This window comes from Mirounga leonina, unplaced genomic scaffold (genome assembly GCF_011800145.1).
Source record: "Mirounga leonina isolate KUSES-001 unplaced genomic scaffold, KU_Mleo_1.0 Mir_180, whole genome shotgun sequence".
In the NCBI taxonomy this organism is placed as follows: domain Eukaryota; kingdom Metazoa; phylum Chordata; class Mammalia; order Carnivora; family Phocidae; genus Mirounga; species Mirounga leonina.
This window is the reverse complement of record NW_023270469.1, coordinates 11,850,581-11,869,308: the sequence shown is the minus strand read 5'-3', so window position 1 is coordinate 11,869,308 and position 18,728 is coordinate 11,850,581. Positions and strand designations below refer to the sequence as shown.

At 60.5% G+C, this 18,728-nt stretch overlaps 1 protein-coding gene across 3 annotated transcripts in view; it reads right to left on the bottom strand.

Moving 5' to 3' along the window:
- Positions 1 to 18,728, bottom strand: part of BCAR1 (BCAR1 scaffold protein, Cas family member) — a 44,566-nt gene that overhangs the window by 8,919 nt on the left and 16,919 nt on the right. For 2 of the 3 annotated variants that reach the window (XM_035024761.1, XM_035024759.1), the window contains one exon: positions 4,649 to 5,260. In XM_035024761.1, coding sequence (XP_034880652.1) covers positions 4,649 to 5,185 — 537 coding nt within the window. In that variant the 5' untranslated portion in view covers positions 5,186 to 5,260. Of the gene's footprint in view, positions 1 to 4,648; positions 5,261 to 14,358; positions 14,552 to 18,728 lie in introns of those variants that run through there. The other variant, XM_035024758.1, reaches the window with a different exon arrangement.

The following is an 18,728-nucleotide window of genomic DNA, read 5'->3' as shown; positions in this document are numbered from 1 at the left end:
GTGGGCACCGGCACTTTCCTGCTCAGCCCCGGGCTTGGCACAGCCTCTGCTGCTGCACCCTCTGCCCACCTCCCAGGCAGCAGAGCAGAACCGGGCCTCGCCGTTAGCTGCCGGGCCAAGCGCTTCCGTGGGGTATTCCCTGCCCACCACACCCCACCCCCAGCGTGTCTGGGACTGGAGTTGGCGGCCCTCCCCAGACTCATCTCCCTCCCTGAGCCCCAGACTTGAGTCTCCTCCAGAGCTATTTTTAGCCGCTAGAACCTGCCAACGGACAGGACAGGCGGGGCAGGCGGGGGCAGGCGGGACGTGGCAGGTTGGCAGGGCTTTGAGGCGAGACCCGAGGCGTCTCCAGGCCCTGCGAACTCCAGGAGGCAGGCAGGTGGGGAGCCTGCCCCACGAAGAGGGGTAGGGAGCCGCTCACTCCGAGGCCCACAGTGCCTCCCGAAGACAGAGAGAACAGGGAGCATAGGCGGAAGGCTCTGGGGCCGGACCCCAGGCCCAGGCCACGGGCAGCTTGCCACTCCAGCAGCTGAGAGGGTGACAATAAGCAGCTACACTGGCCAGCAGACGCTCTCCGTCCGGAAGAAACTGTAAGGCAGCCACCAGTGAGGGAAAGCTTGTTAGGGAAACCTACTCTCCAGAGAGCTGCTGAGCCCACTCATCACAGGCTGCCCTGCTCTGCACCTGAGGCCCCATTAGCAGGCCCCCGAGGCCCTCGGGGGTGGGGTGGGGTGACATAGCCAGAGCCTGGGAGGAGACACAGAACCCTTGACCCCAGACCCACGCATACACATGTCAACAGTGCAAAGAACACACAATACCACATGAAGACACACAACAGACCCAGGCAGGGCCGGGCCCCAGCAGGGCGTCTGTAGAGCATGCGGGGTGGGGTGGGGGCTGGGGGGTATGTGAGCCCAGAGACCCCACTGGGAAAGGCCACACCCCCTGCCGCATTCTGCTTGGGCCCGCAGTCACCCTCCAGGTAGCTCGGCTACTGGTCTCCCCCTTCCGCAAAATGGACGTCACCCCATGTGACCCAGGCTGGCTCCTGCTCTGGCACCCCCCCATCCCCCCCACCCCCCTAAAGCCTCAGCTGCTTCTTCTAGAGCACCACTGGAGTGCTGTGGGACCGAGCAGGTGACAATCTAACCTCTCACCCAGAGCGAGGGATATGCTGGACACGGCCCCCTTCCCAGCTCCTGGGATCCCCAGGAGGAACAGGATGGAGCTCAGCTGTGTCTGCCCAGCTGTCCCCTTAGCACAGCTGCGGCCCCTGACCCAGAGGCACTGCCCACAAGCGACCTCACAGAAACACCTCCCTCTCTGGGGGACCCGCCTGCTTCTGCCCTCAGCTCTGCCCTCAGCGTCCTCCAGCCACACCCCAGCCCAGAGGCTGCTAACACTGTGGTGTGGCCCTGACCTCTCCCCCAGGCCATGCGGGCCACGGTGCCCCAGGCTCCAAGCACCTGACCCTTCCCCTCCTGGCCAGCGGCCTCATCACTCACCTCAGGCTTCCTGGGTAGCAGGGCCTCCCACCCCACCCACAGTCCTGGCAGGGTCCCTCCTCACCCTACCTGACCTCTACCCCTGAACTAAGAGCCTCCGCTTCCAAGACTTCTGAGGGGGAGCACAAGGTTTATGAAGCACAACCTTGAAATGTGGGCAAAGAAGCCTGTAGCGAGACGTTTACTGTCTCACTGTTTGTACCCCAGACCATACAATCAGGCCCCAAGGGGAGGGGGCGACACAACAAAATCTGGGGTGCCCATCACAATCACCTTAGGGACCCCATAAAATGCTCTTGAAATCCGTGGAACTTACAGTCTCAAAATGCAAAAGTGTGCATACAAATCCACGCGAGACAGATAAAGAATACGCGATAGGTAAAATGATCACCTCCTGACTGGGGAGTCTCCTCTCCACGTTTTTTCTTTTCTTTTTTTTTTAAGACTTTATTTATTGATTTGAGAAAGAGACCTAGAGAGAGAGCACAAGCAGGGGGGAGTGGGAGAGGGAGAAGCAGGCTTCCCGCTGAGCAGGGAGCCCGATGCAGGGCTCGATCCCAGGACCCCGGGAACACGACCTGAGCTGAAGGCAGACGCTTAACGACTGAGCCACCCAGGCGCCTGTCTCCGGGCTTTTTCACACGTTATGTATTTTCTATGACAAATGAGCACCGCTTTCATGACCCTAACATAAAAGCAGACGCTCCAGAGGCTGCCCAGGCCAGGAGCAACAAGGCTTCTCAGGGGAAGGCAACACGGCCCCAGGACAGAGGGCCGCCCACCAGGCCAGGGCCCTCAGGGACGCAGGCTCTGAGCAGCCCTACCACTGGGCCCAGCCAGTTGAGCCCAGATGTCACCTAAGAGCCAGCCCCTCGCCTGGGAGGGACACAGAACCCAAGGCCCAACTGTGGGCTCAAGTCCACAGCCCAGCCCGTGGATCTTGCTGCTGCTCCCTGGCCCACAGGCTTCCAGCGCTTGGAAGGACAAGGGCACCAGGACCAGCTTGTCGGTTAAGATTCAGGGAGGGAAGCAGGAAGGAGAAAGGGCATGCTTCCCCAGGGTGTGTGCAAACCGTGGATTCTGTGTGTGTGTGAGACGGTGACTGAGTGTGAGTGTACAGGGGGACAGACTCCGGCCTGGCCCGAGGCTCGGCAGCCAGGCCCTGCTCCCTGCCCCCTCCCCGGCAGGGCTCTGCTTCTCTCCCTAAAGCCACCTTAGGAGTGGCCCATCTGGGCTCTTCCAATCCAGCTTGGCATGCTTCTGTCACTGGCAGGCTCTGGCCAGGCAGCTGAAGGGGCAGGTAGGGCAGGAAGTGGGAGCTAGTGACCCTGGTGGCCAGCGCCCATGGAGCCTCACCCTCAGCCAGCACGACCTCCGGCCAGGTCTCCTGGCCGCCACGCCAGGGGCGTGGGCAGGGGCAGGGCGACACGAGTGCCTGCTGACTGCGGCCCAGCCGGACTGGGGGAGGCTCCCATCTCAACCCTGGACAGGCCCCGAGGACAGAGTGCCCACCCAGCCACCGTCTCTCCGGCCACGGGCAGCTCTGGAGGAGACCTGGTCTGGGCCGCAGGGAGCTGATCCACAGAGGTCGGCAGCTTCTCCTACGAGCCGGCTACTGTGCCCTGCACCTGGCCTCTCCCACCAGGGCTTCTGGGGCACGCTGCCTGCCGGGGTCTCCCCTCCGCAGAGTGCTGGGCTGGCTCTGAGGGCCCTCCCCGCCGGCATGGGCTGGGTTTCTCAAGGTCCTCCTGGGCTAGCTGGAATGGAAGAACCACATGGAGGAAACAAGGAGAGCCGGCTCTGGCAACTCTGTCCTCAGAAGTACGTGGGACACCTCCTCTGCTTCTGGGCTTCCAGAAACTCCACTCCCCAAATCTTCAAGGGACTTGGGCATGGAAAGACACAAGCCAAAGGCAAAAAGAGGCTGCTCCCGACTCGGCCGAGAGCACGCAGTGGGACAGGGCCTCCCTCTTCGGTCTGCCTCCTTGCCACGGGTAGATGGACTTGGGGGGACAACGCGCAGGCAGGCCTGCGTGGAGCTGAGGGTGCTGCCCTTGGGGCCCTGGTCCCCTGGCCCGGTGTCCCCTGGCAACAGCCCACACGGTGACCTCTGAGAGGCCCTCCTCTGGCGATCCCACAGGCATCCTCCTCCTCACGGTCTAGGCATCACACGCAGGTCACTGTGCCGGCCCACCAACACGCTCTGGGAGAGAAGGGGTGGGTGTGCAGGGGGCCCGGCCCGGCCGGAAGATATGCTCCAAGCCCACCCACAGAGCTGACACATGCTCCCAGAGGACCGCTGGGAGCCCCTGGGCACAAGGTGGCTGGCCTCTCCCCTTGGCGTTCCTCCCTTCCCTGCTGGCCGGGATGCAGACATGCTGGCTGGAGCTCATGCGGCAGCCACCCGGGCCCAGGAGACGCAAGCCCCGGGCTGAGGACTGTGGAGTTAAAAAGATGGGCTGAGGTGTGGCCCCTGATACTCACGGGGGCGCAAACCATGACATGGGAGAAAGGAAAGTCTCTTATGCCATCCACTCCAATGGATCCTCAGCCATTCTCACCTAACCGCTACACTGAGCTCCCTCCTTCCAGTGCTGCCCCCAGGGACACCTCCCTCTCCTGGGTGCTCCCCACACCCCCACCGGGCCCTGTTCCCTGCAGTCTGTGGGCAGAACGACTTCACTACAGCATGGATTAGGCAAGTCACTTCTACTCAAAACTCTCCACCCTCAGGCAGGAGTCTGGTTCTTCAGGAGCATCAGGGCCCACGCTGGGGCTGGTCCCCAGTCTGCTGCTTAGGCTTCATCTGCCAAGTCCTGCCTGCCCACCCCTTCCAGACTTCCAGGCCTTTGACAGAGACTGCATCCTTTGCTGGGGACACCCTCCCACTGGGGTTTGTCTGCTGAAGGCCACCTCAGGGTCCAAGGCCAGCTTGAATCTCTTCGCTGGGGGGTGCCTGTTCATCTTCAGTAGCCAGATAACACAGTCCCCAAACACTCACCTCCCATCTTGGCCCAGAAGAAACATGCAGCTGTTGCTGGAGCCCTAGAGACCCCAGGGGTCTGGCCTGGGCCCAGAACCCAGGGCCTGGGCAAAACTCCCAGGGGATAGATTGCCCGCTCAGGCCAGGACAGGCTTACCTTTGCTGGTGGCTTCGTCCCCTCCCAGCTGCGTGCGTCCATAGATGGGGGCACCTGATAGATGTCATGCCCTGTCCCGGCAGCAGGTGGCACCTGGTAAATGTCCTGGGCGGGGCTGCCAGGCCCTGGGGGCACCTGGTAAAGGTCTGGGGCTGGGCTGGGAAAAGGGTGATGGGGCATCTGCTTCGAGAATGTAGATGTCTGCTTCGCTGGGGGAGACTGGAACTGTGGGCTGGGCCCAGGGGCTTGGTAGAGGCCTTGCTGAGTCTTGCTGGGGGTGGGCACCAGGTAGACGCTATCGGGCTGGGGCTGGTATGTGGCAGGAAGCATGGGCGTGTACTGGGCAGCCGGGGCGTGGAGGCCAGGCTGGGGCTGGGCCGAGGTGGCGGGTGGGCCGGGTCCGGGTCCTGCTGGCTTCTTGTCGTGCATGCCCACCAGGATCTTAAGGCGATTTCCAGGCACTATGCCTTGGCGCCCATGCAGTGAGCAGAGCCACCAGCCATCCAGGCCCTGTGTGTCCCGCTCCAGCACGGTCATGATGTCGCCCTTGCGGAAGGAGAGCTCATCCGGGGACTCGGCCACGTTGTCATAGAGGGCTTTGGCCAGCACATTCTGGGGAGAGAGGACACAGAGGGGCATAAGCATGTATGCCAGGGGCTCGGCAGGTACCCAGCTGCCACCCAAGGCAACTCGTCTTGGCACTGAGAAAGGAAAGGTTTGAGGAGATCCTGGAACCTCTGCCCCTATTTGCTCCCGGCAGAGAGGTCCAGCTGATCCTGGCATTTTTCAAATAGGCCTGACAGTTCTTCAAAATCCTCCCGACTGCAGCCACCACCTGTAGTCCAGGATGGCACTCAACATACTCTTGGAAACCCCTCCAAAGTCACGCTACAACGCCGACCAACACTGGGGAGGACAGCAATAATGACAATAATGACCAGCACGTTCTGGGAAGCAAACAGGATGCACACCCTCCCTGCTCCAACTCCACGGCCCTGCAGCCCGCCAACCAAGAGGAAAACACGGGAGTGTGCGGAGGGGACCTGCAGGGACAAAGTGGTCATCATCTGCAGGCCACATGAGCATCTACGTAATAATCCCAACAAACCAGAAACAGCAACTGATGAGAAAGAAATACAGAAAAGCCCACACAACAGCAACAACAAGCTACTAGTTACCCAGGAATTAATCAAGCAAAGACAGCAAGAGACCTCAGAGCAAAAAATGTGTACGTTCTGCCAAAAGGCTCAGGGAAAAACCTGAATAAAAGAGAAAACATACCAAGTTCACGGTGGGATGACTAAGCACTATAAAAGGCCAATTCGCCCAAGCTTACTTAATAAGTTACAATTATAACAAAAATGCCAGCAGGAGATTTTTTTTTTTTAAGGAATTTGACCAAAGAAAAAGAATCCTTCGAGAATAAATGGAGAAATAGAGGTCCACGAATTAGCAGGTCAGTTCTGAAAATGAAATGCAAAGGGGCACGCTCTTTTTAGGCTGCAAGGATGTGCCAGGATTCTGGATCGGCGCGCGCGCCCGGGACCAGTGCCCCAGCACAGGGCTGGCGGATGGCCCGGCGGATGGCAGAAGCCCCGGCGGCGACCAGACGGCAGCACCCCAGGGCAGCTGGGAAGGCCAGCGCTGCTTCACGGGTGGCATTAGGAAACTCACTCACCGTACGAGGAAAAATCAATCTGCACACTCGCCTCACCTTATAAACAAAGGACAATTAAAGACCCAAGGGTGAAAGATACAACTCTAGCTCTAACAAAAGAAAAAACTGGGGAGAATATCTTCGCGACCTCGAAGTGGGAAAAAATTATGAAATACAACTCTAAAAACAAAGACCGCAAAAGCACAAAACCTAAGGTTAACAACAAGGACAAACAGACGGATTCAACCTCACCAAAGTGGAATGGTTTCTACTGGAGAGGGAATAACACAAAGCTGACAGGGTAACGGGTCACCAAATGACAAGAGCGGAATGAATCCAGAATCTGGAGCGTTCTACAGATCAGCAAGGCAAAGACAAGACACCAACAGAAAACCAACAAAATACGAACAGCGTGCTGCCTGGAGGGGAAAGGACTGGCCAAGAGCACTACGAAGGCTGCTCAGGGTTCCAGCCAGCATGTGAGGCCACATCCGTGACTCTGCTCTGGGCTCCAGCAGGTGTCCGGGATCTGGCGCGGAAGGCCGGCCACACCGTCCTGAGTAACAAACCCAGAACCCTTTATGTAAACATTATAAACGTCCACGAAACAACCCTACGTATAATTTCCCAGACACTTACCCCAGGACAGACTGCACACGTGACACTGCCAGCATGGGTACTTCTGGAAAAGGGACAGGCGGCAGGAGTCAATGAGGAAATACAGCAAACCAAGAAAGGGTCTCATTCGGACAGTGGAGGGCTGAAGACGAGCAGCACCCTCCCCCGGCCCTACCTTTACCCTGTCATTCTGCTGCTAATTCTCCCAGCCACCCAAGAAGCAGGCGCTGCTCTGGGGCTCTGTTAGGCAGCAAGCCCTCCCGGAGAGGGACATGAGCTCCACGTGGCCCTGGTAGAGCCTACACTGCGAAGCGGCCTGCGTGGGACCTGGGGACGGCCTTGGGGGGAGACTGGGGTAGAGGCAGGAGGTCCCCAGCACCAAGCTGGCAGGCCCAGAACCTCACTGGCCCTGGTGTCTCAGTTCTCAGTTTCTGCTCTGCTGCTCCCCTCAGGCAGGTGCCAGGACCAGGCTGGACCCAGAGATACCACAGAGGGTCCCCAGCACAGGGATGAGAGGAGACCAGGGCTGCTTTGGCCTCCCAGGGAGGGAGGAATGGGGATCACCTGGAGTCCATTTCTCCAGAGCCACTCAGAGCCTCCAGACCCAGAAAGAGCCAGATGCTGAAGCTGGGAACCAAGAGGGGCCAGGCTGGGGGGAGAAGCCAGGCCAGGTGGGCAGCTCACAGAGAGCACAGAAGGCAGGTTCACCCCGGCCCCACGGTGAGCACCGGGGCAGAGGCCCTCGGAACCGCTAGCTGCTGCGACACTCTGCCCACGCCATGACTATGATGGTTATATACGCACCGAAGCATGGATCATGCCTCCATAAACTGTCACTTGAACTTAAAAAAAAAAAAAAAAAAAATGGAGAGAGGATAAGAATAACAGTGTGAATGTCTGGGACAACGGGGGATGCTTTCTCTTCCTGTTTTTCAGAATTTCTCAGTTTGTATTTAATGAGCACTTCTTGGCTTGAGGTTTGAAAAAAATACACATCCTGAAAAAGTACAGTGGACTACCTCCTAGGCTCCAAGGCAGGATGGAACAGGGGAGGCTGAAGCAGGTCCTGAGGCCGTAGCCCCAGGAGGAGTGGGCAGGGGCAGGGGCTGTCCTGCAGCCCAGGGGGGCCCAGGGGCCCCATCCCCAGGCTGCCTGCAAGAAAGGCAAGTTTCCCAAATATGGTCTGCAGCCTGCCTGAGGGAATCACATCCCGTCAGGGGGCGGGACACCCGGCCCACCCTCCCCCTGTGACCCCAGAACACAGAGCCACCCCAACGGGTCCCCCCCCAAGCCCCTGCCCTGGTGACCACAGGAAGTGCCAGCAGAGTGAGTCACAGGAAAATTCCCCTCCAGCCCAGTCAGAGGGGGCGGGGTGCAGACGGAGGGGACTGCCCCTCAGAGGCCCCTCACCTCTCAGGAGGACAGCCCAGGGAAGGCTGGCAGATGGGCCTTGGCCAGGCCCTGCCAGGCAGTGCCGCGCTCAGGAAAGCTGGAAGGCTCTGCAGCGGGCAAGGTCCAGTGGGGAAGAGGGAAGGAGGGAGAGGATCTGTCCAGGCCCAGGAGAGCTACTGGGGCCTCCTGCGCCCCGGGTGGCCAGCCCCCACCCCCTTGGCGTGAGCTCACAGAGCGGTCAAGGCCAAGAAGGGCTGCAACTGTATAGTCTGCGGCGGCTGGAGCCAGGCTGGGAAGCACCTCTTGGGCTGGGCACGTGGCACAGAGCGCCTGGCACCGGGAGCTCCTCCGTCTGCATCAGCGGGTGCCCCGACCCGGAGCCCCAGAGGCAGCCTCTCCACAGCCCAGCACCTGAGTCCTAGGCACTGCTAGTGCCGGGGTGCTCCGGCTGGCCGAGCACCCCAGCTTTGGGCCTCTAGGCCTCCCCAGCTGTTCCCGAGACACGTTCCTCCTCGCTCCCCCACCCTTCGGATTCACTCAGCAGCAGCTAAAACCAGTCCTGAGTCTGGCTCTCCCTCTACTGCTGGGTGACTCTGGGCAAGTCCCTGAGCCTCTCTGAATATCCAGATCCCCCATGCTAACAGTCTGGTTTCACAGGACTGTTCCTTTGTTCCACAAAAGGTTTGCCCGGCTCCCGCTCTCTGCCAGGTGCTGGGCCAGGCTCTGCAAGACGGTACAGGCCTAGCGTGTCCAGGCCCCTGCCTGCATGGGGCTTACGTTCAAAGGCAGCAAAGAGCCAACGATTTGTTAGGGCAGGGGGGAAAACCAGGGCACCTAAAATAATGTGGGACAGGGCCACTGCATACAGGGCGGTCAGAGATGACGTCCCCAAAGAGGTGACATTTCAGATGACTCGTGAAGACTGGAAACCAGGCACCATGACACCGGCTAGGGAAGAGCGCGCAGGCAGAGGATGGGCATGAGCCAAGGCCCAAGGGGAGGAAGAGGCTGGAGGGAGACAGGGCTGTGGCCCTGGAGTGGCAGGCAGGCCGCAGCCAGTCACACTGCAGGAGGCTCTGGGACAGCGCCTGACAGCTCAGTAAATGTCATGGAATGGTGGTGCCCCATGGCAGGGCAAAGCCTACATATAGCACCTGAGCATTTCTGCTCTGGACACACTCCCCAGGACCCAGTGTCTCGCCCCGGCATGGAAGAGGGGCCGGCCCCCCAGAGCCTGGGCCAATCAGGTGCTTCCCCCCACCTCGTAAGGGGGCACAGCTGTGACCTCTAGAGGGGCACACCGCCAGGGTGCCATCACAGTCTGGGCAGACACTACCAGCCCTCTGTGCCCAAGGGACCACAGACAGTGCTACTGACCTACCCCAGGGTTCTGGCAACCTCATTCCTGCCTCAGGAAACCTTCCACTGTGCCCTACTCCTCCAGGAACGTTCCCATGCCCCTCCTTGGGCACGCACTCCCTGTCACCCCCAACTCGAAGTGCTGACCAAAACGTCTTATTGCTGCCTACTTCGTGCCCTCTGACCCAGGTGCCCAGGATGGTGGGGTGGGGGCTGCGTCCTTCAGCATGGAACCCTCAGGCACACGAGCTCAGAGCCTGGCCCTCCGTGGGCAGGCTTAGGCAGAAATCCCCCTTGCAGATGATGGTATTCTAGCCTCCCTGGGAGCAGCTAGGAAGACCATGTGGGGCTCACTCACCCCAGAGGGAAGGGGAGAAGAGAACCCCCAGCCTGATGCCAACACTCCCCAGGCAGTGACCTGACAGCCAGGCCTGCTTAGAACAACACCCTGGTTGTTGCACACGGGAGCCTACAGGTCCACCCCACAGGCCCTGCCTGGCTCTCAGAATAGCCCTCATTGTGTCCTCGGGCCCTGTGGGCACCAGACCCACCCGGGCCGGGTGGGCTCTCAGACATGGAGTCGCTGGGCCTTGGCCACAGGCGGGCACATGTCTGGAGGACGGCAGCAGCCATCGGACGGCTTTGTGGGTCTCTTCCTTGGCTTCGCCAGTGCCTTGGGGAACGCTGGATACGCTCTCGGTACCCCCAAACCCTGACTCTGCAGGAAGGCGTGAGCTGGTGGCTGGGACTGATGAGGAGAGACAAGACTGGCAGGTTCACAGTAATAGCAATAATGACACACTGTCAGGAGCAGGCTCTTTTGCATACTCAGTCCTCCCTTTTAGCCTTATGAGACACTCGGATTACTTCCACCTTACAGACAGGGAAACCCTTGACTTGCTAGGGACACAGTCGGCAAGCAGCAGAGGCAGACCTGCGCCCTATGACAAAGCAGAGCCAGATAGCTCCCGGGGGGATGCTTAGGTTCCTGGAAGCCAGGAGCGGAACTCAGGCCTTTTCCTCCACCCGTGTCCCTCAGCCCCCCCCCCCCCCCACACACACCCCAGCCCCAAGCATAGAGCTTTACACACAGTAGTCACTTGGGGAACACTAGTTCCCTTCATACCCAGAACCGTCTCACACTTGGGCCAAGATTATTTCTGGGGCATTCTGTTTGCTTGTCCCAAGGAGCCCCCAGTGGCTAATGGACAGAGGCCCAACGCACGTGTGTGTGAATGGCAGTCTGCATCCACAACCTCTACTCACTGGTGCCCTGGGAATCCCCCTGGAAAAGCAGCAACCAGGGGCCCAGTGGTCAGGGTCCTGACCATCCCCTCCCACTCTGAGGGCAGTCTCTTCCCTTCCCAGAAGTCCCCACACCCTCATCCTTGGTGGAACTCTGTCCCAGCCAGCCTTATCATCACTCCCCTAATACACCCAGGAACAAGTGAGTAGCCAGGGTCCGGGCTCCAGTCCTCAGTGTTCGACCAGCAAGGAGCAAAACCGTGGGCAAGCCTCTATTCCAGAGCCATCCCCAGGGGAGCGCGGCTCCTGCCCTACCCACCTCAGGAGTGCCTGAGGCTCAGAGGACAGAGCTGGGACCGTGCGCGGGTCCTCAGCCCCGTCTGCCGCTCAGCACCTACCTAGAGGGCAGGGCTGCTGAAGGAAGGACCGGAAACCCACGAGTGCTGGCCACACCAGCAGCTCCCTCACACAAACACGAGCCGGGCCGAGCCTTGGCTGCAGCAGCAAGAGCAGATGCCTCTGTGTGCCGGGCCAGCTCTGGGCTGGAAGCAGGACCCTGCCCCTGGGAGGCCGGGCAGAGAAGGAAAGGCAGCATGGGCAGGGCCCTCCCACCGGAGTACACAGCACGGGCAGCCCCTCACACACCTCAGACGGCAGCAAGCAAGCTGGAGTCAGAGCCCTGTATCCTGCAACCCACTCCAACTGCTAGCAGCTTGGGAACGGTCCCCGACCCCTTTAGAACCCTCACCACTGCCACCCAGCCCAGGCAAGTGACCCAGGATGGCAGAACCCAGACCTGCGCACTTGACTTCCCATTACTCTCCTTCTCTGCTCCTGGGGCCTTGCTGGGAGGACTCAGGATTCTTGAGTGGGCTGGCAGGTTCACTACTGGGATTTAGTCTCTCGCAGAGGGCTCCACATGAGGCAGACCTTTACTTCGGGGACCACACCAGCCCTAGATATGTCATCGTGGAGGGGAAGAGGCAGAAGGAACAGCCCCAGCAGGGATAGGAGGGACCCCAGTTTCTCTACCTTGACACCTAAAGCCCCCTGCAGCTCTGCCACTCTCAAGTCCTGAATGGTAACTCGCAGCAACCCTTAACCACCTCAGCAGGAATGGAGGGGGACACAATGGTACAAAAGTGGGGTTCTCACTCAAATAAAAGTACCAAATCCCTGATTTCTGGGATGCACAGTAGAGATGACGGTCTGAGATGGGGCCCGGCCATCCAGGCCAGTAACTCACTCCTTACTTAGAAGTGGAAGGAATCAGGGCAGCAAGACAGAAGAGCCAGGGCCTCTCTCCCCGGCCCAAGGGCCGAGCCCCACCCCCTTCCCTGAAGGGAGACCACCCGTTAGCCCCTTATTTGGGGGCCCTGAGGGCCCAGCGAAAGAGAAGTTTGCCCAGTGTCTCTGCTGGAGAATGATCCCTATCTCCCCGGCCCTACACCTTGCCCTCCAAATGCGACTCCAACAGTGTCCCTCACCCCTCCGAGAAGCCTCCCGGGGAGCACACCTGGCCTCTGGTTCGGGCTGCCCCAATTGTCTGTGGGCTCCTGGGAGGAGGGGGAGGGAGTTTTCCAGGCCCACGAGCACAGGGTGATGCGAACTCCTGGAACAATGGATGCCACGAGGGAACCACAAAAGCGCCGTCCTGGACCCAGAAGGACCCCACCAAGCTGGCCGCCAGTAGAGCAGGGCAGCACCCCAAGGCCCAGAGCACCCCCAATCTGGGGGGAAGGGGGCCAGAGCACACTTGAGGCAGAGCATGGCGCTGTACCAGGAGACTAAGTTCTGAATTCAATCCCGTGTGAACAAGTACCTGTCCCTCTCTGTGCCTCGGTCTCCCTATCTGTACGACAACAGGGAGAGCAGCTGTCTCAGGGGCCTTTCCTTCTCAGGATGCCCGAGTGGCACTGACCTTACTTCGATCCCCTGCCCAGGCCTGAGGAGATGGTCCTAGCAGCCCGAAGCCCTCACACCCTGGCTCAGCACAAACTGTAATGGCCAGAGGCTCCAGGTCTCCTCCTGGAATCAAGGGTGACTGTCCCAGCAGAACCTGGCACTGCCCTGCCTCCACCCAGTTCCCACAGGGCCCCTTCGTTGCCCGGGGCAGGCGGGTAGTGGGTGCTGCTGCCAGGAGGGCATGCCAACAAGCTCCTCCCAAGCACCCAGCACACACCTGCTCTTCTAGGCCCATCAGCCCTGCCACCCTGGGACCTCACAACATCAGCTCTCCAGCCAGGAGAGGAACTGGGCACAGGACGTGTCCCTCGGCCCAGAAGGATGAGGAACATGTCCCAGCCTGGCTGAAATCTGCAGAAGAGTCACGGCAAACCGGGAGAGTGCCTCCCAGCCTAGACCCTCATGGTTGGGTAGGGAAAAAGAAGCTCCATGTCCTCAAGACAAGTGAGCCACCACCCCCAGTCTGGGATCCAAGACCCCCAAATCTCCCCAGGCACTAACTGGCCCATGGACCCCAAGCACCCCAGCCCTCAGCAAGTCTCAACTTCTCCGACTCCTTCAATACTGCTCTGAGCTATGCCTCCCGCAGCACTGAGGGGCTGGGCACTCTGGGGGACCCCCCGAGTGGCGGCCCCGCTCCTCCCCCCAGCTCCCCGCGCTGGGACCTCGAACGCTGGGACCCAGGGTCACGGTGCAGCCCTGGACTCCCGCCGCCAAGATCCGGCTCCTACCTCAGTATTTGCAACCAGGGTAGGTAAAGGCGGAAAAGCGCCTGCCCCCAGGCCTGGAATCCAGCGCAGACAGGCCGGGGGTGGTGAATCATTAACAGACCGAGGATTGGCTCCCCAGCAGCACCAACACCTCCTCGGTCACCACGCACTTGTTCGCTCAACCCCTAGCCTGGGGGCGGGGAGGGGCAGCTCCCCACTCCAAAACACACACAAGGACCAAGGATGGACCACCACCCCGCGTCCTGGAAATCCACGCCTCCTGGAAGTTCACGGTCCAAGGAATCTCGGACCTGTCCCTATAGCTGAGGAAACTGAGGCTCGGAGACGGGTCTCGCAGGCCCAAGGTCACCCAGCAGGCGGCGGCCCGCAGGGGGAGAGCGGGACTCTGGCCAGCAACTTTCCCGGATCCAGGAACTTTCCTGCCGGCGAGCGGCCCCTGAGTCCCGCCCTTCTAACCGCCCAGTGGGCACACAGGCTCTGGGATCCTCCGCAGTCCTCGCCTCCGGGTGCCCCCGCCACGGCGGGAGAGGGGTTCTAGGCGGCCCCGCGGAGGCTCCAGCGGCCGGCGGTTCCCAGGACCCGCAGGTCCGGCAGGAAATGCCACTCACTTAACTCTTTCAAGCTAGGGACCGCCCAGCCTGCCCCGGACCGCCTCAAAGCCGGTACGCGGACGCCGGCCGGCGCTCGCAGGAGCACGGACCCCGCCCGCGCTCCCGGACCCGGGCCGCGTCGGCCGCACTCACCAGGTAGTTCATCGTGTCCGGCCGGCCTGGGGCCCCGCCTCCCCGCGGGGGCGCACAACAAGCTGCCCGCGCCGCGCGCTCTCGGGGCTCCGAGAAGGCCGCAGCCGCCCGGGTCCCGGTGTGGGTCCGACCGCTTCAGCCACCACGCTTGCGGCCGCCACCACCGCCCAGAGAAGGTCCCACCTCGCTCCGCCCGCCGCCGCAGCCGCAGCCGCCGCCGGCGCGGCCCGGCCGGCCCAGCCCGGCTCCCAGCATGCCCGGCCGCGCGCGCCCATTGGCCAGTGTGGCTCCCCATGCAAATGAGCCGCCGGCCGGCCCTGGGGGCGCGGGCGCGCACCGCCCAGTGGGACCGCCCCTAACCACCCCCTTCCCCCGGCACCAGGCTCAAGCTACCAGCCTTCGAGGCTGGCACGGAGGACATTACCTTTTCTTCAAATGCACGTCCCCCGCCCTCCATCAAGGACGAGAATGCGTCCCTCCTCAAGGACTAAACAAATGCCCCCTCTTCTGGGAAGACTGCCGGGATTACCCCCCTCCAACATGCGCTGCTGCAGTCCCATGCAGCCCCCAAAACGCTAGGCTCAAGTCGACTTCTGCCTTCACCGCCCACCAAACCCTGGGCATTACACACGTGTCCATAGGGCCGTCTGATCCGGATCTGAATCTAGAAATAACAGGGAAGGGGCATAGAATAGCTGGTAGAAAACTCAAAACGACCACCTCACCAATTCTGGTCAGGCCTACCCTGAAAGCCCCAGGAAATTAAGACTCAAGGCAGGGGGGCTGGGAACTCCAACAGGTCCCATAATCCAAGAGGCACAGAGCCGCAGGGCTCACCCTGTTCCACCAGACATGGCTGAGGCTCTGGCCTATCCAGGGTCAAGGGGCTCACCATCTCCCACCTTCTCCACTGAATTGAACCAAGCGACCCTGAAGCGTCCCCCCACAATGGTCTCAGTTCTGCCCTAGAAGCTCTGCTCCCACCCCAATCCCTCAGTCAGTCCTGTCCAGGCCTAACACCATGCCCAACAACATGGGGGTGGGAGGTTGCCAGGAATGAGAGGGAAGGAAGAAGCACCACAGGGAAACTGAGTGGAGAGCACCTTGATTCTGGGGAGCCCCCCTCCCCAGGCTGCAGGTCAGTGACCCTCACCCCACACAGCACAATCAGGGTGTGTCAGAGTCCCTGAGCATGTCCAGGGTTGCACAATGGTCTGTAGAGATGTCTAGGATAGAAGGTGCTCCAGAACCAGACTGTGCAGTGCCTTATCTCCAGGATCCTCAGCTACCATCCTGGACCACTTGCTGAGCTTACAGACACCATCAGGCAGCTCACAGTGCCAGGGAAGCAGTGGTCAGACCTGGCTGTGCCCTGCAGGGAACCCTAGGCATGGCCTATAAAATATATACAAACCCAAGGCGCACCCACAGCTGCCCCTACACCTGAAGCACCTACCTGACACCCAGGGCTCAGCTGACTCAGCCGCTGGCCAGGTGTGCCACCTCAGCCCTCTCCCATCTATAAAACGAAGGGGTGGGGCTAGGGGCCCCTGGATACCTTGTTAAAAACCACATTCCTTGGGGCACCTAGCTAGCTCAGTCAGTAGAGCATGCAACTCTTAATCTCGGGGTTGCGAGTTCGAGCCCCACATTGGGTGTAGAGATTACTTAAAATATTATTTTTTTTTAAATCAGATTCCTAGTTCTCCCCCCTTCAGAAAAACTCACAGGGACCCACTAGACAGAACTCCTGGCCTGGAGGGAGGGGGAAGCAAGGAGCAGCGGGATTTGTGACCCAGAGTCTTCAAGAAGGAATGGGGCAACTAGCTGCCACCCTATGCTCTCCTCAAGACTGGTCCCCTCATCACTCTTAAACTGCCCACTTCCCCACAAGTGGAGCCTGCGGTCAGGGAAACAATACCTAAGGCATCCCCTCCTGCTGTTCCCAATGTCTCTGCCCCAAAGTCAGGCATGGAGCTGTGGGCCCAGCCCCTCCTAAACCCTGACCCTGTCCTCGGCCCAGCTAGCACTGGAGGTTCCAAGGAAGCAGATTGGAACCAGCTGGGCAACGCGTGAGAATGTGTCTGTGCTGGATGCTAGAGGGAGTCCTTAGGTTTTCCGGGGTCTCCACTCAGGGGAGACCAGGCTTTCACAGCCAAGCAGAACCCTGCCTGCCGGGCCCCAGGCAGGTCTCTGCAGGGGTGGGCAGGGACACAAAAGGCCTGGCCCTCAGCGGGCTGGCCCTACTCCATCCTAGCTGGCCTTGGGAGAGAGGAGGCGGCCGGCTGGGACCAAGGGAACAGGAGACCCTCCCGACTCTGGCTCTGGATTAAAGCAGCGCTGGAGGCGGGGTTGCTGGTGTGGGCGGGGAGGCGGGGGAGGGGAACCCCGCTCAAGTGGAGGCATTTCAAAAATTTGCTCCTTTTCCACTTAAACTCCCTCCCACTCCCCAAGCCTGTGCCTCCCAGAATGGCATTTCCGCTTTGTAATCAAGGCCCTAGGATCTGTGCCCCACTGTGATGGAAGGGGGGTAATTCGAAGGGGAGAGGAATGCCCCCTCCCAGGCCTGCAGGTAGATGGGTAGGGGAGGGGTACCCATTGGGCAGGCTCTGGCTGGGGTGTATGGAGAAGCAGACCCTCAGTGCCAAGAAGCTCTGGCAGTGATAGAGCCCCCAGGACAGCCCCCATGCTGGCCCTGGACCTAGGGCTCTATGACCATGTGCTCACTTCATGCCCACAGTGATCCTACAAAACACACTTCATGATTAGCCCCACTCTCCTGATGAAGAGGTTGAGACCCAGTTTACTGCCCCTTGCCCCATCCTATAGGCTCCCAGCCACAAAAGGATCAGAGCTGGTGGCCAGGGAAGGGAGGATGGGGCTGCTAGACAGGTGGGGCTCCAGGACAGGGCAGGAAGGGAATGAAGGAGCAGGGGCACTAGGGCTCAGAAAGCCAAAGAAGCTGTGGCACTCAGAGACCCCAAAGGACAAGCAGCTGAGACACAAGCACCGCCCCAAACACAAATGAGTTCAGAACTGGGGCCCAGTACCACCACTCCAACACGGAGTGCAGGGCAACGTGAGGGCCATGAGGATGAGCCTGGAGAAGGCGGAGAAGGTGCTGCTGGCTGGAGGCAGCCTGGCATCTCCTGCCCGGCAGAGGACTCACAGCTCACAGGCTGGAAGGGGGATGTCACCAATCCTCCCCTGGGTCCCAGAGGAGCAGTCTCTAGGAAACATGGTGGGACGAGCACATGGGGACACTGGTTTCCCACCTGTCCATTAAAGTGTCCACTGGGGTGGGGGCTGCTGCTGATCCCAGACCCTAAATGGGGAGGAGAGCTCGGGACCCAGCTCCCACTCTCTGGGCTTTTTGGGTCTTCTTCAGGTCAGACCCGCCGCACAAAGAACTATTCTTGCTTTAGGGCCAACAGTGTCTGTTGCAGAGTTTGTAGCAGCAAACAAAAGGGGGGCCCAACCGAGAGGCCCAACTGTAGGGGACTGGTTAGACAAGCATGGCTCTCCATGGAATATTGTGCAGCTATTAAGGTGGCCATGTTCAAAGGCCAAAATCATGCAAGAAAATGCTTGTGACGATGGGAAGTGAAAAGAGTAGGCCAAAACGGCTGGCGCAGTGTGACTGCAGGCTGCCCTTTCCCAGCAGCGCGAGAGGGTGGCTGGATGGGTCAGCTGATGGCCAGCTCTGGGAGCGGCAGCAGGAAAGGATTTCCTGAGGCCGGAGGTGAGTGCTGCCCGCCCTGGGGACAGGAAGAAATGATGTCGCTGGAGGGCCACGGGGTGTTGACGCCAGCCCTCTGGGCTGGCCGCTCAAAACCAGCCTGAGAGCTGAAGCCAGCCTGTGGATGGCCCAGGCAAGACGTGAGTCCAGCCGCATCCAGAACCACTGCCACACGTAGGCTGGACGCCCCGCACACTGGCCGTCAGAACCCCATTCCCTAGAGGCCCAGAGAGGGGACGTGCTGTGCCCAGGTCACACCACCAGGAACTGAGCTATGACTGCAGCCTGCCCGCCCAGTGAGCCAGGTGTGTCCCCACGGGAAAGCACTCCAGGTGACCCCCAATAGTGCAGAGCATGTCCTCTTAGGGTGATGCTGCAGCTGCCGGACATAAGGAGCTTTCCCATTTTCCCTTGCTCTCTGAGGATGGAGTGACCAGTGGCCAACGGGGCAGTTCATTCATCCATGATGAGTCTGACTGTGGGAAGGTGGGCGGGCCCACCAGCCTGGAGCCAAATCTCAGCCTGCCATCCTCTTCTACCTCCCCGCAGGCTAGTGCCTGGAGACCTGGGTCCCCTGGGGCGGGGGGGACTGCCAGGTGCAGGGACACAGCCAGTGAGGGCAGAGGGCTGA